Raw genomic sequence first — 19,417 nt, 5'->3', positions numbered from 1 at the left:
CTGAGTCTTCCTCTGTGTTTCGGTAAGAAACTGTACTAGGGAATAAATTATAAAATACACTTAGGTGGATAATAGAGAATTACTTTTAGAACACAAGGACTGTAAAATTCATTGCTACCAAAGATTTAAAATTATTTCTTTCTATATAAACCGCTCCTTCTCCTCATCTCTTGCACCACTTGAACCAACTTTTTGTGTGACTGTCACGAGTATTTTTAAACTTAACAGGCTCTTCTCTCTTCATTTCCCTTGATTTCCACATATTTATTTTTTAGACTGTTCTCTACACATTATTATTATTGTTTGTTTTTAATTAACTGATTTTCTTGAACTGGAAGGGCCTTCAGTGTAAGCTCATTTTTAAGACACAAAAATTCATCTTGTGGATGGCCTGGCAGGCACCAGGTGAAGACTGGGAAGAGCACAGGATCAGCTGCATCCACACTTTCATTTTCTTGTCAGATCCATGGGTTCTGTCAGGGTTTCCTCATCCAGAGAATGAAGTTCTTTCAAAAGAATGAAAGGATTGACTTGGTAACGAGAATAAAAGTGGTGAGAGGAAGCAGCAGGAGGCACTTCTCACCAAGCACGTCCAGAAGACACCACCGAGGTGCTGGACCTTGTTTACACGGGTTTAAGACTGTTCCAGCTGAAATTGCTGAATTTGAAATCCTTTACGACTCTTCTAGCTGAAATTGCTGAATTTGAAATCCTTTACGACTCTTCTAGCTGAAATTGCTGAATTTGAAATCCTTTACGACTCTTCTAGCTGAAATTGCTGAATTTGAAATCCTTTACAACTCTTCTAGCTGAAATTGCTGAATTTAAAATCCTTTATGACTGTTCTGGCTGAAATTGCTGAATTTAAATCCTTCTCCAAATGTTTTTACCTGAAGCAGCATTAAAGCTACCTCTGGTCTAATCCCACCAAGTTTGCAGTGAGTTATTTTTGTTTCTTGCAAACATAATGATTGCTATTATTTTAAAGGAGTAAATGAGTTGCGTTTCTGAGTTTTCTTGACTCCAGCTCTGCTTAAATCTAATGCCCACTATGAATTTTCCTGTGAATTCCATTTTGTTCGGAGCATTTGTATTCCTCATCACCTGAATTCATCAGGAATGGTTTTGTGTTGGAATCTGAAATGCAGGGAGCTCTCAGAACTTTGGGCTTGCAAGCCAAAGTTCAGAATGAAACCCAGGATTTGAGCTGAGACCTTGGAAAAGGTTTCCAAACTTAGGTGCTAGAAGTGAGAATGTGGATTTATAGTTTAAAGCAGAGATACATTAACTTAGGAGGAGGAAAGTTTAGAGTTGTAGAGTTTAAGATACAGAAAAAATAAAAGCAGTTCCAGAGGTAACAAGGAGTTCAGAATGCAGCACTGTAGGTTTGTGTGTCACAGCATGATTGGCTAACAAAGCTGACACGAGTCCATAAGACAAAATATTTAACTCAAAAACATAAATATCCTCGTTGGCAGTGTTTTATTGGTGAATAAATTTTTAAAAGGTCTTGTGACCTTCTGAGCCGTGCAGTGAAGATCTGAGCTGAACTCACCCCTCCTGCCTGTGTAGAAGAAAAATAAATCACACCATCTAAAAAACTCAGAGGTCCCATCTCAAACTCATTCGAAATTCCTTCCAAAATCCCGTTTTGCACAAGAAAGATCTTAAGCTAATCAGCCCCATTTTTGCTTTATTTCTTCTAATTCTCGATGGTTTAAATTTATTTCATTTCTGACCTTTTATTGTCATCTCACTGGGAATATCATCCTTTTTTCTGGCTGTGCTGGAGAACAACGTTGCAGCTCCTCTCCTGGTTATTTCCAACACTTTCCTCGTGCTTCATGAAACGAGTTTCATAGCGCCACATTCCTGGGATGTAACTGTGTTTAAAATGTGCTTTTTAATCCTGCCACCTTGTGTTCACGGTGCCTGTTGTACAACAGCATTCCCATTTTCCAGGATCGGCAGCAGCGCTCACCCATAGGGAAGAGAGTAAGGAAAAGCATGGGGAGAGTGTTAATATTTTATTTATCACCTCGGGGTGCGGGTTTTGTTGTTGTTCTTTCTTGGTGAGAACCAGGGAACACTTGGGATCCCCACGGGATATTTTTTTGGGGAAGAAAGCCAGGACAGCCACTCCCGCTGGGCATCTCCGCTGGCACAGGGAAGCCCTGGAGGTGACAGATAGACTCAGCCATGGCCTGGCTCTAGCCCGGAGCTCCCTGCAGGGCTTTCCAACCCTTTGGGTTCGCTGCCAGGGCCGGGATTTCCTATCTCACCCCAGGGTGGGGGGCTCAAGGAATTCCGGGTTATGCTCCTACGGGCCAGGCGCTCATTTCCAGTCACTGAATGAGGGATCTGACCTCACCTGAGCTGACCTACAGCTCCCTCCCGAGGGGCAGCTCCGACCTCCGCCCACGCGACAAGGGACCGGAGGCAGGGAGCGGCCGGAGCTGCGGCAGGGCACGTTTAGATCGGAAACTGGGGAAAGGCTCTTCCAGCAGAGGGTGGTCGGCACCGACCGGGCCCCGAGGCCGCCAGAGCTCCAGGAGCGTTTGGACAGCGCTCTGGGGGATGCTCCGGGGGACGGCCGGGCAGGGCCGGGGTCGGGCACGGATGATCTCCCTTTTCCTCCGCTGTTCCCCGGTCCCAGGATCTGCGGGCAGGGCCGGGGTCGGGCACGGCTGATCTCCCTTTTCCGCCGCTGTTCCCCGGTCCCAGGATCTGCGGGCAGGGCCGGGGTCGGGCACGGATGATCTCCCTTTTCCGCCGCTGTTCTCCGGTCCCAGGATCTGCGGGCAGGGCCGGGGTCGGGCACGGCTGATCTCCCTTTTCCGCCGCTGTTCCCCGGTCCCAGGATCTGCGGGCAGGGCCGGGGTCGGGCACGGATGATCTCCCTTTTCCGCCGCTGTTCCCCGGTCCCAGGATCTGCGGGCAGGGCCGGGGTCGGGCACGGATCATCTCCCTTTTCCGCCGCTGTTCCCGGGTCCCAGGATCTCCGGGCAGGGCCCGCTCCCACCGAGCGCCCTCAGCGCCGGCCGGCCCCGCCCCCCGCGCGCCCCCGCCCTTCCCGCCGCGCCTCCGCCAATCAGCGGCGAGGGGCGGGGCTGCGGCGGGGCGCGGGAACCCCCGGCTCGCGCTCCCATTGGCCGGAGGCCGCGCGCCGCCGGGCCCGCGCGCGCCGCCATCTTAGCGCGGGAGGCGCGCGGGGCTGAGGGGCGGCCGCGCGGGGGGAGGCGGCGGCGGTGTCGCCATGAGCGCTCCCGGCCCCGATCCCAATCCCAATCCCGATCCCAATCGCGCCGCGCCCGATCCCGCCGCCGGCTCCAGCCTCGGCCCGCTGCTCCACACCCTGAAGGACCCCGCCGCGCCGCCGGGAGAGCTGACGGACGCGCACCTCACCATCGTCAGGTGAGCGCGGGGGGACGCGCACGCTGCCGGAGCGGAGCGGAGCGGAGCGGGCGGCCTGAGGGCTCGGGCCGGGCTCGGGGAGCGAGAGAGCCGGGAGGGCCATCGGAGCGGGGACGTGCTGCCCTGGCTGGGAGCAGGGAGGCAGGGCTGGGGCCGGCGTGGCCGCGGGGACAGCCCGGGAGACATGCGGGGCTGGGGGAGGGACAGGGGGGAGGAAGGGGAGGGAGGAAGGGGAGGAAGGAGCGCATCTCCACGGGGTCTGCGCATCCCAGAGCCCCCCCGTCCCCTTCGATTCCTGGGGGATCGTGCAGAACGTTGGGAAATAGTAACTTTCTTGTAATGACAAAGCCGGGTGAAGCTTTTAGTTGGCGTTTCTCGGGTTTTGCCTTGTTTTCGTGCAACTTTCTGGAAGGTGCTTCTTCCCCATGAGGCTGTGCCTTTGCCTGCATCTTTCCGATTTTATCATGTGCAAAGGCGAGGTCTCTTTCTCTCGGCGTCTCCCTTGGGTTCTGCAGTGAATTTAACACTGTAGCTACTCGCATACCAGATTTTACAGGTTTCTAGAAATAACTGACAGCAAAAAAAACCCCAAAAAACCTCCTGATGTAAGTATTAAGCAGCAACAGGTTTCTCAGGTCGTCCCTGGACGACTGAACTCAGCACGGTTTGGGTTTTGCAGTGAGAAGCTGATGATTAACGTTTTATGGGATAAAGGCAGCTTTTCTGCAAGGATGTTCCTCACGTATGTGCAAAGTCATCCTTGCTGCTTGTCAGACCAGGATTTTCCTGCATTCCGGAGCTGCTCCTGAGGAAAGGGCTTTTTCAGCTCCTGGTTTTCTAATTTACGGCAAGCCGTTTAAAGTTTGCATGCTAAATTTTAATGTTTTTGTAGGAGCTGACCAAAAAATGAAAGCCACTTAATGCTTTTCTGAGTGTTCTTTAGGCAGAAAATGAGCCATTACTCACTTTGTACCATAACACAGGATTTTGCTGCTGGGTCAGACCTTGTGCTGGCATTTTTGTTCTTTAGCTCCTTCAGTGTTTTGTTGATTTCCTTCTGGAAAATACGCTGCTGTGTGTCAGAAGTTGAAAGTTAAGTCAGTTACAATGTAAATATTGTTTGTTTTCCCTCCTGCTCCTTGCAGTCGCCTGAGCGGTGAAGGAGGCAAAGCATTCATTGCAGATTTCAGGAAACTCTTCCCTCAACTCTGCAAGGTGTTCAAGGTATGATTTTTTCTATTCAGTTCTCTTACACTTCAGGGAACAAAGATATATTTTGGTGGGCAAGGTCAATGGGCATAGAAAGACTCAAATTTCATCTCATTTATAGAGTCACAGAATCCTTAGGGTTGGGAAAAAACCTCTGAGTCATGGAATCCAGCCTTTAATAGGAATGCAGGGTAGTGGCAGAGCAGGAAAGGGTTTTTGTGGCAAAATAGGTCTGTCTTGTCATGAGGAATTACTGCAGAAAAAACCAAAATGTTGGGTGTTGGATGTGTTCAGGCAGCATCCCACAGTCAAATCTAATCTTCCAGCCAGGAGAGATAGTGTGGCTGCCTTAGAAACCTTTCAGAATATGCAGAAAACTTCAAGGATTTTTAAGGAGTAATGTAAAGGTCGTTCTGAGCCATTTTTTCTTTCTGTTTTAGAAGCCTAAAAACAATTGGGAGAGTCAAGTGAGCGAGCATCCGCAGCCAAAGTGAAAGACTTGGGATGTTAGGGATTTATTTCATTAAAGATGTTTTTATTACAGAGAGCAAAAATGCTTTCAGCACCTCAGATGGTTTTGTTGATTTGGTGTGTACAGAATTCACGGAGGGTTTCCTGCCTGGGTGGATTTTTTCACCAGATGTTTGCTTTTTCCAGCTTCCCAGCAGTGTTGCTATTTAGACAGTAAACTCAGTATTTCTCAGTTACTTTTCTAACCTGAGATTCTGTGGATTTGGGTTTTTTTTTTCCCCCCCAGGCACACATTTCCAGTCCAAACTTGGAGCTCAGTAATGCAGCATTGCAGGCCTTGGGCTTCTGCACTTTTAATTCAAACAACACAGCTGAATTATCTGGTAAGCAATCAAACTGTGACTATAAATATATACATCACAGCTCTTTCTTCATGTTTTTCGTAGCATTTGTTTTAATTTTGACCAGGTTTTGTCTGTAACAGGAGCAGTGTGATCAGTTCATTAATTACATCTTGTACACAAGTATGGTGGCGATGCTGTTGCACTAATTCTGCTTTACTGACTTCTAGTTTCATTAAACGCTTTGGTAGCAATTAGTAGAGTAATTAGTTGTGTGGAATTAGCGATCAAAAAAAGAGATGCTGGTGGGAAAAGAGTGAAGAACCTGTTTGTAGGATTTGGGGGTGCACAGTAGAACTGTTCCACATTTTCCAGCTTTTTCTTGGAGATTTCTTTGTTCCATCAAATCATGGAGTGGTTTGAGTCAGAAGAGACCATTAAAGGTCATCTAGTCCAGCCCCAACTATTTCTAATTAATCCAAAATCTTATGACCTGGCTTCCTAGAAATTGCTAAATCCCTTTCACAAAGGTTTTGTTTTTGAGAACTTGAGGCTTTGCCTTAAGGTAAGACCACAGGTTTTTGGAAACAGGGGAGAGGGCATTTTTCCTGTTTGAAATTGGTTCTTTTGGTTCTTCTCCTCCATTTCTTCAGTTTCTTCTGCTTTCCTGTTATGCAAATTTTCCCCAAATTTCCTGTGAGAACAAGGCATTTCTCATAATGTCTGCGTGGTATCTTTCTTTCCTCTCATAACTCATTTTTTCTAACCAGTTGATAAATGGCAATTTTATTACAGAATGTCAGGCTCCAGAAATCACAAAGCCCTGAAAACAATGGGGAGTTGAAAAGGGAGGGAGGACAAACAGCTCCTGTACCTTTGGGTGTATTTTTGACCGGGGGAGAGGAGTGAAAGTGTCCTTCCATTTCTCTGATTGTGAGATCATTCACCCACAAAGTGCAGATTTGCAATAAATCTGACTTTCTACCCTTGAATTTTAAAGGAACACATGATTGCTCCAGCTGTGTTCTTAGTTGGCTCTAAGTCCTATATTAACCTTATTAATTTTTATGTAATGAGCTACAATTTTACCACCTTTAATAACAAAAAACTCTTGTAGGCTCTAAAATAAATTTATTTATGTCCAAGTGCTGCTAAATTCACTTAAAATCCAGGAAGTTTTGAATAATTAAGTACTTAATCTTTAGCTCAGGTGGATTTAACTAAAGCTGTCTTCTAATTTTATGGATTCTTAGAAAGGTAATACAGATGCCCTGCATTATTAGTATTTGTACATTAATACATTTTTTAGCTTTTTGGCTACTTTAGTAGGTGAGAAACTGCTCCAAAGTGTTGTTTAAGGCAGTAAATCCTTGGGACTTGCAGCTGAATGGATTCTGGGCAAACTTAAGTGAGCAGAATGACCTGGAATGTGTTGAGGAGGATTTTGAGGGTTTGTGTGCTCTGCTTTCAGCCTCTGAAATGCAGGACTTGCTGGCAGCAGTGAACAGCGTTGCTGTGAAATCCTCGGACAAGAACACTCGCACTCGGGCGCTTTGGGTCATCTCTAAGCAGGCATTTCCTCCAGAAATTGTCCAAAAGGAGGTGAGTTCCTTCAGTGTTCTTCTGGTGGCCTCGTTTCTCACAGAGAGGAGGCTTCAGAAATTGTTAAAAACTAAGGGGAGTTTCTGCATTTCTCATTTTGGTGCTGTCTTTTCCTAGGGAGACGAGGCAAATCCTTTGTCACTCTCCACTCAGTAGCTTTTGAATCCAAAGGTTATTTCCCATCAAATCTGACAGCCAAGTAGTAATTCTTGGAAAACCTGAGCCAGAAATTATTGCTTTCCTTGAGGGGAAAGCTGCAATTTGAGCAGTTCTATCAGACAAAACAGGGTAAAAATTTAACAAAGTAAAAATCCTGTTAGATTTAAGTAAAATGTGCTACTTTAAATTAATGATAGCTTGCTAACGTAAGTAAAATATGCTGTTCAGTCAGCTGTACTGTGCTTATAAAACTACCTCAACCAAAGAAAGAGAATACAAATCTCCAAACTAAAGAAATATGAGAGGCCCCTTTCCAAGCTAAAAAAATAAAGCCCCTTGAACTCTAAAACAAAGAAAAAACCAAAGCTCAGTCTACAAAAAATAAAAAAATTAGAAAGTTCTCTGTACAAAGACTAATTAGAAGTTGTAACACAAAATCAACAGAATAAATATACATAAACCTATTATAAAGCTCTGTACATATGTAAACTAGTAAAAAAGAATGAAAAAAGTCCAAAAGTTCTCAAAAGCACACATGTCCTTTGAAAGAGAGCGATCTCCACATGTGTCCACCATTGTAATAAGCTGTAGTACCATCTCTGCAACTCCTTTGTAAAGTTGGAATTTTACAACTAAAAATTGATTTGTGAAGTTTTAATTTTTCATCCACGTTTCACAGCAAGCAGTGAAATATCACAGGGGAGAAAAGTTACGAATATTCCAGTTTAAAACGAGACCTGGCGTAATCCAAACACAATCCTGGAAAATGAAATGCCACAATTCCAGCTCCTCCTGGAATTATTTGTATCCAGGTGCCCACTGTGCTGTTCTCTTGTTTCCTCAGGTGTCCAATATTCTCTCTACCCTGGAAACAATCCTTACTAAGGGAGAAGTTCAGTCTGTTGTGGTTGAATATGAAGCACTTAATGTCATTATACGGTGAGTGCTCTGCAATATTCCATTGCCGTCCTTTATTTAAGGGGGGAAACTTCATGCAAAACCCAAGTGGCACTAAATGTACTAAAGAAAAAAACTCTAAAGCTCCTTGAATTGTTTATTGTGTTAAGGATTGTTTTCCTCCAGTGTTGCCCTGGTTGTGACTGGGCTGGCGGTGGTTGCTGAGTGCTGTGGGTGGGATTTGGGATGGGAAGGGTGTTTTAGTTACTGCTGAGCAGAGTTTGCTCTAAGTCAAGGACATGGGGACACAGGAGCTGGGAGAGGACACAGCTGATCCCAGCTGACCAGGGGATATTCCATGGAGTTGTGCCCAGGGCTGGATTGGGGAGCTGCTGGGCTGTGCTGGGAGCAGCTGCACTGTGCACCGCTTGTTTTGTGTATTATAATTAATTAAAAGATTACCTTAATCATCATTCTGATGCACAAATTAGTCAATATTGCTTTCATTTTTAATGACTCCTTAGGAATTATTTCCAACCTCTCACCTGTGCTTCCCAAGTCATGTTCTTACATTTTGTTTCCAGAACCTGCCTGCTTGAGAAATCCTCTGCCATTATTTGGGGGTTTATTTAAAAATATCTTATTTGGAAATATCCCCTTGGCAACACATTTCAGTGCAGTGTTTCCCATAACACTGTTGGAATTCCTGTCTAATTCCAAAAGTCTCTTTTTAGAACCATCACTGTGAGCATGTTGTTCTAGTCAGCAGAACTGAAATAGTCAAATTTTATCTTTACTTAGTGCTAATTTAATTTCTGTTTTAGTAAATACGTCGAGCTTTTATTTTTAAGTTTTCTCTTAAACTTTTGAGCTGCAAATCCATTTTAAATAGTTCTTATAAACAGTTCTTGTCCTCTGACTTTAATAAAATGACTTGAAAGGCAGAACTTTTCTTTAGTGCTGCAAATTCTCCATAAACTCTAGGGATGGGGATTTGACTTTCCTTGGGAAAAGGGGGACTTGACAAAATTCCAGGATTTCTAGATTCAGGCCAGTTTGAATATGTGCCAGATATTCCCATTTCTGCTCGTTTTTTGGTGTGGGTGGGATGGTGGAAATGTGTGGAATTTTGTCATGCTGTGCTCTAACAGTTTGGGCCTAGGAGGATAAAATCAGAGCTCTGACCAGGCCAGTGTTCATGCAGCATGTCCAAACCTGGCTTGGGATTTTTCCAGAAGCTGCTGGGAGTTGTTCCCAGCTGTGTGGGAGCTGCCTGGGCTCCTGGGAACTCCCAGGGTTGGTTCATGGCCAAACTTTCCTTGGGCATTGTGCATTCCTGCCAGGCTCTCAGCTCCTGTGCCCAAATTGTTGTGATAAAGCAGAAAGCACAGCTCTCAAGTCAGGCTGTTGTGCTTTTGGAGGGGTTTATCTGAAATAACACTTGAACTTTGCACTTCTAGTACAATCTCAAAATACAACTGATTTCAAATATTTGGATGGTTTTCTATAAATCCTGGATTGAATTAGAGCATGTATTGGTGATACAAAGATAACTGGAATGCCTGAGCTGCTGCTGGAGATCTGTAATCCCTATTTTTTTGGTTTTTTTTTTTTTTTTTTTTTTTTTTTTTTTTTTTTTTTTTTGTTTGTTTGTTTGTTTGTTTGTTTTGATCCAGTTTAATGGAGCAAGCTCCAGCCCAGATGGGAGAAGAGGCTGTGAGGTGGGCAAAGCTGATCATCCCTCTGGTTGTCCACTCAGCTCACAAAGTGCAGTTAAGAGGTGCCACTGCCCTGGAGATGGGAATGCCACTGCTCCTGCAGAAGCAGCAGGAGGTGGCAGCTGTCACCGAGCACCTGATGACCACAGTGAGTGACAGCGCTGGGCCTCTGCTCAGCTGGGGCTCTTGGGGAGCATTCATTTGATTTCCTGTGCATTGACAGCAACTTCTTGATGCCAGTGGTTTTAGTGGAGGGAAAAAAAAAAGGGAATACATAATATAAATATGTAAAATGTAAATACAGGACCACTGCAGAAAAGTGCCCAGCAACAAAGGAGATGGGAGACAGAATTTGGAGGCCTGAGGGTGGAGAGGGAGGCAGGAAAGGAGAGGATGCTCAGCATGTTCCATTCCCTTTCAGAGTCCCCATCCTGGGCAGCAGCAGCAGCCCCTTGGTGTCTTTGATGAAGATTTTCATGTTCCCCTTCACTTCCAGGACTGGCCTTACTTGGCTCATTTCTTTTGCCTTATTTTCTGCTGAAAAACCCACCCAAACCAGGTGGTGGTTGGGGTCAGGCCGTGTTTTGGCTTTGGAGTTGGGGGAAATGCAAATACTTGAAGACTTGGATTTTGCTTTGTTGGTTGCCACTGTCAGAATAAGAGCCACAAATTTCAACTAAAAAGAGAATCAGGTGGCATCAAATGCTGTGTGGTACAGAATGAAATCCTTCTGATGGAGAAACATCAGAAATGCTGCTCCACATCCTCATGGCACCACAAGCTGTGGATTTTGCTAAGCAAAACAAACTCGTGCTTAGTTTAGGTATATGAGTTTTATACATACATATATTTAATTGTAAAAAAGATATTTGCATAATCTCAACTCCTGTCTGTTGGTTGTGTCCCCGGACATTGGTACGAGTGTGTAGTTTTTAGAATATTTTAAATCCCGTTTCTTGTAGAGATCCTGTTTCTTTCTGTCTGCAGAAATTAATTTCCGAACTTCAGAAATTGTTTTCTTCCAAAAACGAGACCTTCGTGTTAAAACTGTGGCCCCTGTTTGTCAGATTGCTTGGAAAGGTAAGCAGAAAGGGAATAAGTCTTTAGAAAAGGAGCTTTGAGCAGCAGAAATCTCTTCAGTTGTGAATTTCTTCCTGCCCAGACTCTGCATCGCAGTGGCAGCTTCATCAACTCCCTGCTGCAGCTGGAGGAGCTGGGCTTCCGCAGTGGCTCCCCTGTGGTGAAGAAAATTGCCTTCATTGCATGGAAGAGCCTCATTGATAATTTTGCTCTAAATCCAGGTAGGTTTAAAAAGAAATATTTAGCCTGATTTGTTCTAATACGAGTCATACATAACTGGAAAAATATACATACTGGAATATATACTTCAGTGCATAAATACATCATATGTATTAATACATAGCTAGAAAAAAACAATCTGTCAGTGATCAGTGCATTGTTTGTATACCAATGGGTATCCACATAATGGTGCAGGAAAATTCATTGTCTGTATGCACAGCTAAAATTCAAGTTTTTGCTGGTTTTTTTCTTGTTTTCTTTTCTTTTTGGGGCAAGGTGATAGTTTGATCATTTGTTCTATCCTAGTTTTTCTGCTGGGAATGCTGGAAATAGAATAAAACTAGTAAATCGTGTTTTGTAGTGTTATAAATGATCCAAACAGCAGTGAAACAGAGAATAAAGCATCCTGTATATTTTATTTTGGATGGTGTGGCTTAACTGGAGAAAGGCAACACTTCAGGATTCCAGAGATGTTTTTAAAAAAAGTTGTTTTAAAGGTGCAACCTGAATCTGGACAAGTTTTTAGTCTACCTTGTGTCAAAATACAATGTTTTTTACCTTGATTGTGCCTGTCTGTGTTCTGAAGGGAAAACTCAGTGTTTGATTTTCCTGTCCCTGGAGCAGATGGGACCTAGCAGAGCAAGCAAGAGGGAATTTCTTCTGTTTATCAGAGAATCCCAAAGTGGGTCAGGTTGGGTCCAACCTCCCTTCCAGAGTGGGGTCTGGCTGGAATGCAGAAAATTTAATTTCAGCCTTTGTATTGAAAAGAAATACTTGATTTTTGCAGAGTTGTTTTAAGCAATAATTAGAGCAGTAAGAGAATTTGAAAGGTTGGTGGAGTTGAGTTTTGCAAATGACTGTTAATTGAATTTGAAGCGAAAAGATATTGGGGAAAAAAACATAATGGTTTAATTGAATTTTGCTGAGCTGTGATTCAGTAGTGTGAATTGTTTAAAATGAACCTTTTGGGTCTGCCAGACATCCTGTGCAGTGCTAAGAGGCTGAAGCTGCTGATGCAGCCCCTGAGCTCCATCCACGTGAGGACAGAGGCTCTGGCCCTGACCAAGCTGGAGGTGTGGTGGTATTTGCTGATGAGACTGGGACCTCACCTGCCCTCAAACTTTGAACAGGTAACACAGGTGACAAGAATCCTGATCCCTGGGCAGCCCAGGCCCCTCTGAGTTCTGGAAAATATTCCTGCTTCATCCCTCTCTGCTTTGTTACTGAAATCAAACTCCCTCAAGGAGCCAGTTTGTCCTTGTGTGTGGCTTACAGATTGTGTAGAAGGGATATTTGGGACTCACAGCCCCAAAATTTTGGAGAGTCTGTGGGAATGCCCTGAGAGCATCTCTGAAAATCTGCCCTGAGTGCAGTCATGGGTTATAGATGAGTTAAATAAAGGCTCTTGTCTCCTTTCACCAAGGAAGTGTGGGCTTGGAAAAGGCTGCCCTAGGAAAACTGGTGACAAGACCATAAATATTTAGGAAGATAGAAAGAAAAATGAAGCAGGTGTTTCATTTCTAGCCACACTGCAAGTGGAATGGACCTGTTTCTATTCAACACCTGGATTTCATTAAATTAATCTTCAAGGTGGGAGTAAAGGGAGGGAAAAGTATTTTCTTAGGGTTATTAAAATACACTGCGTCCCCCAGGAATTTGATTAGTTTGATTAGACTTTTCTAATTCATACGAAATGCCCAGAAACTCTGCTTTGTGAACAGCAGCCCAGCCTGTGCTGAGTGAAATGAGCTTTTCATGGCTTGCACGTGTTGTAGCTGTTGCTGGGATCCCTTTGCAGGTTTGTGTCCCATTAATCCAAAGCACCCTGAGTGTGGATCCTGCTGCTGCATTCCCAGGAACTCCCTCACGGCCAAACAACCCCAGCCTGGGCTCAGCAACCCCTGGGCAGAAATCAGGTACTGAAACATCAGCCTGTGGCAATTTCCAGCTCCATTTCACATGCAGAGACTCATCTCTTCTGTTTGTCATGTTCTGCTTTTTTCATTTATGATCATTGCTCTTCAGAACAGTGATTTTTCTGCATGGTCACTGCATGATTTATATTGGGAAGGTGAGGCTGTTGCAGTCACTGTGTAAAGTTTAAAAAGTTGTGCCAGTCACAGTTTGAGGACCAGTTTTAATGTCCTGAATTGTGTTCTCTGTTGCAAGGGAGCTCTGGTTTGAAATCTTACTTTTTCATCCATGAGTGCATGTGCTATTTCTATGTGCCCTTTTATTTCTGTTGCCTTTTTAGTTTCTGCCTGAATAGTGGAGAACCTTGGAATGGTTTGGCTTGGAAAGGACCTTAAAGCTCATCCAGGGACACCTTCCACTATCCCAGGCCCTGTCCAGCCTGGCCTTGGGCACTTCCAGGGATGGGCACCCCACCCTCCCAGCCAGGAATTCCTTCCCAATACCCCACCTAACCCTGCCCAGTGATGATGATCCATCAGGAATTTTAATACTTTAACCACATGTGAAACCACAGCTCTTTGAGTTTTATATCCAAATATCCCATGAGGAACTCCTGGTTTTCCTTCCCTTTCTGGAAGCCTGGCATCCATGCCTTGTGCCATTCTGTTCTGCTGTAATCAGGGATCCTGGATTTGGGAGTTTCCTGTTTTCCCTTCTTAAAAAATTTCATCTTAGTCCAGTGAGATCACAGCTGAGTTGGTCAAAATATTTTGCCAAGACCTCTTAAATTTGTGTTCCGGGTGACAATTGAATGGAAACTGTTTTGTAGCAGCAGATTTATACAAGTGTTCAGTGGCTGTGTAACCACAGCTTCCATGGAGATTTCTATGGCCAAAATAAAATTTGGTGTCCCAGAATTTACAATTTTGGGGCAGATACTTAAAATACTGGGAAAAATATGGCTGTGACAGCAAAACCCACTTATGTGAGAAACCTGCCTGTCAGAGGTGCCTTTCAGCCAGCAGCAAGCACTCCATGATTTGTCCTTTTCCTGGGGAATTTGGGGCTTTTCCCTGGAATCTCTGTCATTTTCCATGATTTCTGTGCCCTCCCTCAGGTTCTTTCATGTTTGTGAGCCCAGGCACACCCAGGATGGCCCTGAACAGCAGCACAGCAGGAGTGCTGCTCTTCCCCTCCATCCAGCTCCTGGGCATTGAAATGCTGCTCCACTTCCTCATGGGACCACAAGTTGTGGATTTTGCTAAGCAAAACAAGCTCGTGCTTAGTTTAGGTATGTGAGTTATATATATTTATGTGTAATTGTAAAAAAATACATTTGTGTAATCTCAAATCTTGTATGTTAGAATGAAGTGATTTAAGCTTTTAAGTGTTGTCAGCTTTAAGATATTTTTATGTTAAAAATGCTGTGAATACACAAATGCTTGATTATTTTTAAGGCTTATTTTCCCAGTAAACTGCAAAGTAACAGGTTTATGGAATGTGTTTCTTTGTTCTTGTAGAGCCTCTCCAGTACCCACTGATCAGTAGCCCTTCTTTTTTTTGTAAGCATGCCAGCACTCTGATAAATGCTGTTCAGGATGGCTTTATTGCAATTGGAAAAGAAGTTCCTGGTAAGAATTCAGTGGTGAAATTTAAACATTTTCTGGGAAATCAAGCGGGCAAGGGAAGCATAAGAAATCAACACTTTGTGTGAAGTCTCGGTGTTATAACAAGTAGAACTGGTCTGACTTGCACTGAAATTTGAGTTTTGGCTTAAATCAAAATCTGTCCTTTAACACAACTAGTATTTTAGCTGCAGTTTTGTTGACTGCTTTGACTGCAAGCTGAATAAAACCATTGTTACCTTGCAGATTGTTTGCTGAATGTTATCTGGAAGGACATGAATGGATATGTAAAAACAGCAATTGAAGCAGGTAAAAAGGGTCATTTTCTTTAATTTGGCATTGCTCACCAGTCACAGGTGGTTTATTTGTAAACTAGACAGAAATTGTTCATTGTTCATTGCTTGGGTTTAGTCTGAATCAATAATTCTGTTTTATTTTAAAACATTTCAAAAGAACAGCCACCCCTCCTCAAGCCTTCAGTACTGAGGAATGGGGACAAAAATGAAGTTTTGGACTCTTTTCCTTCACTGAAATTCTGTTCCATAGGAAGCTGTAGAGTCTGCAGATTTATAAAAGTAGATTCCTGTTTTAAAAATGTCCTTTATCCAAGGAAAGTCCAGAATATGCTTAATAATGCAAACTTCTTTATTGAAAATCAATCAGAACATGAAGAAGCATTCTTTGGATGAATACAAAATTCCACAACTTCAATGTATCAAAATTCAAACCCTTAATGAAACATGGGTGTTTCCATTTCCTAACTGAACTTGAAGGTTTTTTATTTAAACTTTGAAATTTCATTTCTGTTACGAGCAGAATTGGCACCTGAATCTCTGAAGGATTTGGTGACTTTTCCCAAATGTACACAGATTATTTTCTTTTGCTTTTGCACTAAAGTTTGAATGCTGCTCAGAGTGACCACTCTGCTCTGAGTGGAAAAGTTCTTTATTGCAGGAAATAAGAAAGAGAAGCAAGGCTCAGAAATCCTGACCATGTTACTCCAGGCCTTAAAAAACACCGTGAGATCGAATTCTCTGTCTGTGCAGAAAATCCTGGTGAGCTGTGCTTGAAGAGCATTTCCAGGGGTGCACTGGGGTACTTGGTTCTGTGCTTCAGAGCCACCCTGGAGACCTTCCTGGAGTTCTTGTTGGTTTTGACTGGAGGGAGTTCTTTCCGTTTGGCTTTTGTGGGGGGAGTTTTGTATTTTTGGGGTTTTTTTGTAGGTTTTGGAATGTTTTGGGTTTTTTTTTTTTTTTTTTTTGGGGGGGGGGTTGTAATTTTTTTGTAAATTCTTTTGGTGGTTTTGGTGGTATTTGTGGTTTTAGGTGGGTTTTTTATAATTTTTGTATTTTTGGGTGGGTTTTTTTGTAACTTGTATTTTGAGGGTTTTTTTGTGGATTTTGGTGGGTTTTGGTGTATTTTTTTCTCTTTTGCCTCTCTCTTTTTTGCCTCTCTCTCTCATTTTTTTTATTCCCTTCCCTTTCCCTTCCCTTCCCTTTCCCTTCCCTTTCCCTTCCCTTTCCCTTCCCTTTCCCTTCCCTTTCCCTTCCCTTTCCCTCCCCTTTCCCTCCCCTTTCCCTCCCCTTTCCCTCCCCTTTCCCTCCCCTTTCCCTCCCCTTTCCCTCCCCTTTCCCTCCCCTTTCCCTCCCCTTTCCCTCCCCTTTCCCTCCCCTTTCCCTCCCCTTTCCCTCCCCTTTCCCTCCCCTTTCCCTCCCCTTTCCCTCCCCTTTCCCTCCCCTTTCCCTCCCCTTTCCCTCCCCTTTCCCTCCCCTTTCCCTCCCCTTTCCCTCCCCTTTCCCTCCCCTTTCCCTCCCCTTTCCCTCCCCTTTCCCTCCCCTTTCCCTCCCCTTTCCCTCCCCTTTCCCTCCCCTTTCCCTCCCCTTTCCCTCCCCTTTCCCTCCCCTTTCCCTCCCCTTTCCCTTCCCTTTCCCTTCCCTTTCCCTTCCCTTTCCCGGTTTGAGCCCTCAGAAAAATATACTTAAATGGTTTTTTTTCTTTTCTTTTACTTAGTCCCTCATTGATATCACTGTCAAGGAGTTGCCTCCAAAAGCACTGGGATCCCCAGCTTATCAGGTTGCTGATATGGATCTTTTAAATGTAAGTCTGAATTAATTCTGGGACTTGATTCATGCTGAAAGTTATTGGGAAGTCAAATTGTTTTATATTCCAGACTTTGTTTGCAGGCCTCACTTCTGTGGAGTAATTTAACTGTGCCTAATGAATAAAATTACACACAAAGGGCTGGTAGTGATTAGTGAATATCACGTTCCGCGTGCTGCATCAGAGAGGGGGAGCAGAGGAGAAATACTGAGACAGAACTCACAAAGAAAGCTGTGAGAAAAGGCTGAAATGCTGCTGAATTTTGGTGGTTTTGTTTCGGGAGGAGCAGACAGAGCAGGAAGGGGTGTGCTCCTCGTTGAAGTTCTAATTAGCAGGTATTAAACACGTTTTTTAAGCTCTCTGAACAGCAGCGAACCTGAAATGTTCCGGGTAGGTTTGAGCAGAAGGGGCCCAAAGCATCTCTGGCTGTGCCCTGGCAAGGGGCAAATCCCAGCATCTGGCAGCATCCGAGCCTTCCAGTTTGCCCTCTTGCTGTGGTGCTGAAGTGTTAGAACGGGCAGCTTTGGACAACCTTTAATAACCGTGACTTTCTGCCTAATAATAATAATAATAATTGTAAATTTCTGGCTAATAGTAGTAATAATAATAGGGAATTTCTGGCTAATAATAGTGGTGATAATAATGGTGAATTTCTGGCTCATAATAATAGTGAATTTCTGGCTCATAATAGTAATAATAATTTAAATTTCTGGCTAATAGTAATAATAATAGTGAATTTTTGGCTAATAATAATGATAATAATGGTGAATTTCTGGCTCATAATAATAGTGAATTTCTGGGTAATAATAGTAATAATAATAGTGAATTTCTGGCTCATAATAGTAATAATAATTTAAATTTCTGGCTAATAGTAATAATAATAGTGAATTTTTGGCTAATAATAATGATAATAATGGTGAATTTCTGGCTCATAATAATAGTGAATTTCTGGGTAATAATAGTAATAATAATAGTGAATTTCTGGCTAATAATAATAATGAATTTCTGGCTAACAATAGTGATAATAATAGTGAATTTCTGGGTAATAATAGTAATAATAACAGTGAATTTCTGGCTAATAATAATAATGAATTTCTGGCTAATAATAATTGTGAATTTCTGGGTAATAATAGTAATAATAATAGTGAATTTCTGGCTAATAATAATGATGAATTTCTGGCTAATAATACTAATAATAATAGTGAATTTCTGGCTAATAATAATAATGAATTGCTGGCTAATAATAATTGTGAATTTCTGGCTAATAATAGTAATAATAATGTATTTCTGGCTAATAATGGTAGTGAATTTCTGGCTAGTAATAATGAATTTCTGGCTAATAATAGTAATAATAATAATTAATTTCTGGCTAATAATAATTGTGAATTTCTGGCTAATAGTAGTGATAATAAGAGTGAATTTCTGGCTGATAACAGTAGTGAATTTCTGGCTAATAATAGTGATAATAAGAGTGAATTTCTGGCTAATAGCAATGATAATAAGAGTGAATTTCTGGCTAATTGTAGTGATAATAATAGTGAATTTCTGGCTGATAACAGTAGTGAATTTCTGACTAATAGTATTGATAATAATAGTGAATTTCTGGCTAATAGTGATAATAAGGTGAATTTCTGGCTGATAACAGTAGTGAATTTCTGGCTCATAATAATGGTAATAATGGTGAATTTCTGGCTGATAACAGTAGTGAATTTCTGGCTAATAGTAGTGATAATAATAGTGAATTTCTGGCTAATAATAATAATGAATTTCTGGCTGATAGTAGTGATAATAATAATGAATTTCTGGCTGATAGTAGTGATAATAATAATGAATTTCTGGCTGATAGTAGTGATAATAATAATGAATTTCTGGCTAATAATAGTGCATTTCTGGCTGATAACAGTATTGAATTTCTGGCTAATAATAATGATAATAATGATGAATTTCTGGCTGATATCAGTAGTGAATTTCTGGCTAATAGTAGTGATAATAATAGTGAATTTCTGGCTAATAATAATAATGAATTTCTGGCTAATAATAGTGATAATAATAGTGAATTTCTGGCTGATAGTAGTGATAATAATAATGAATTTCTGGCTGATAGTAGTGATAATAATAATGAATTTCTGGCTGATAGTAGTGATAATAATAATGAATTTCTGGCTGATAGTAGTGATAATAATAATGAATTTCTGGCTGATAGTAGTGATAGCTGTGCCCTCTGGCTTGGCCCAGTGCAGTGCAGGGACACTTGTGGAAGTGGGGCAGCCGTTGCATTTGCTCAGCGCGGTGTTCACCTCTCTGTTTCTCTCCCAGGGAACTCCAGCTCTGTTCCTGATCCAGCTGCCCTTCCATAACAACCTCTTGGAGTGCTGTGTGACAGATGAGAGGTACCTGGAGCTCTGAGCATCCCTTAGAAAGTACCACACCATTTTTATTTCCCCTCTTGGTGGAATGTGCCCCCTGTTGACAGAGCAAACCGCTCACCCTTTGTCTCCTTAAAAGGGACAAAAGCCCAGGAGGTTCTCTCCTCAGTTTGGTTAAAACACGCCTCGTAGGACCTTGGGGACTTCACCCCAAACTTCAGGATAGCCAAGTGGGCAGCAGCCAAAAAGTCCTGCCCAAGCAATTCCCTAGAAAAAGAAGAGAACAAAAGAGTTCATCGCTT

At 42.8% G+C, this 19,417-nt stretch overlaps 1 protein-coding gene across 1 annotated transcript in view; it reads left to right on the top strand.

Annotated features, from left to right (window-relative positions):
- The first annotated feature begins 3,241 nt into the window (after positions 1 to 3,241).
- The window catches only part of RIF1 (replication timing regulatory factor 1), a 31,180-nt gene continuing 15,004 nt past the window's right edge, over positions 3,242 to 19,417 (top strand). The window contains exons 1-16 of the mRNA XM_068195111.1: positions 3,242 to 3,414; positions 4,560 to 4,638; positions 5,381 to 5,477; positions 6,907 to 7,037; positions 8,041 to 8,135; positions 9,770 to 9,959; positions 10,799 to 10,891; positions 10,974 to 11,112; positions 12,089 to 12,240; positions 12,909 to 13,026; positions 14,142 to 14,315; positions 14,545 to 14,655; positions 14,896 to 14,958; positions 15,604 to 15,704; positions 16,660 to 16,746; positions 19,066 to 19,139. Of these exons, the coding sequence (XP_068051212.1) occupies positions 3,257 to 3,414; positions 4,560 to 4,638; positions 5,381 to 5,477; positions 6,907 to 7,037; positions 8,041 to 8,135; positions 9,770 to 9,959; positions 10,799 to 10,891; positions 10,974 to 11,112; positions 12,089 to 12,240; positions 12,909 to 13,026; positions 14,142 to 14,315; positions 14,545 to 14,655; positions 14,896 to 14,958; positions 15,604 to 15,704; positions 16,660 to 16,746; positions 19,066 to 19,139 (1,862 nt within the window). The 5' untranslated portion in view covers positions 3,242 to 3,256. The remainder of the gene's footprint in view (positions 3,415 to 4,559; positions 4,639 to 5,380; positions 5,478 to 6,906; positions 7,038 to 8,040; positions 8,136 to 9,769; positions 9,960 to 10,798; positions 10,892 to 10,973; positions 11,113 to 12,088; positions 12,241 to 12,908; positions 13,027 to 14,141; positions 14,316 to 14,544; positions 14,656 to 14,895; positions 14,959 to 15,603; positions 15,705 to 16,659; positions 16,747 to 19,065; positions 19,140 to 19,417) is intronic.

The sequence above is a fragment of the Anomalospiza imberbis genome, chromosome 7 (assembly GCF_031753505.1).
Source record: "Anomalospiza imberbis isolate Cuckoo-Finch-1a 21T00152 chromosome 7, ASM3175350v1, whole genome shotgun sequence".
NCBI lineage: Eukaryota > Metazoa > Chordata > Aves > Passeriformes > Viduidae > Anomalospiza > Anomalospiza imberbis.
Note: the sequence above shows the minus strand (reverse complement) of the source record. Positions and strands in the feature narration are given on the sequence as shown.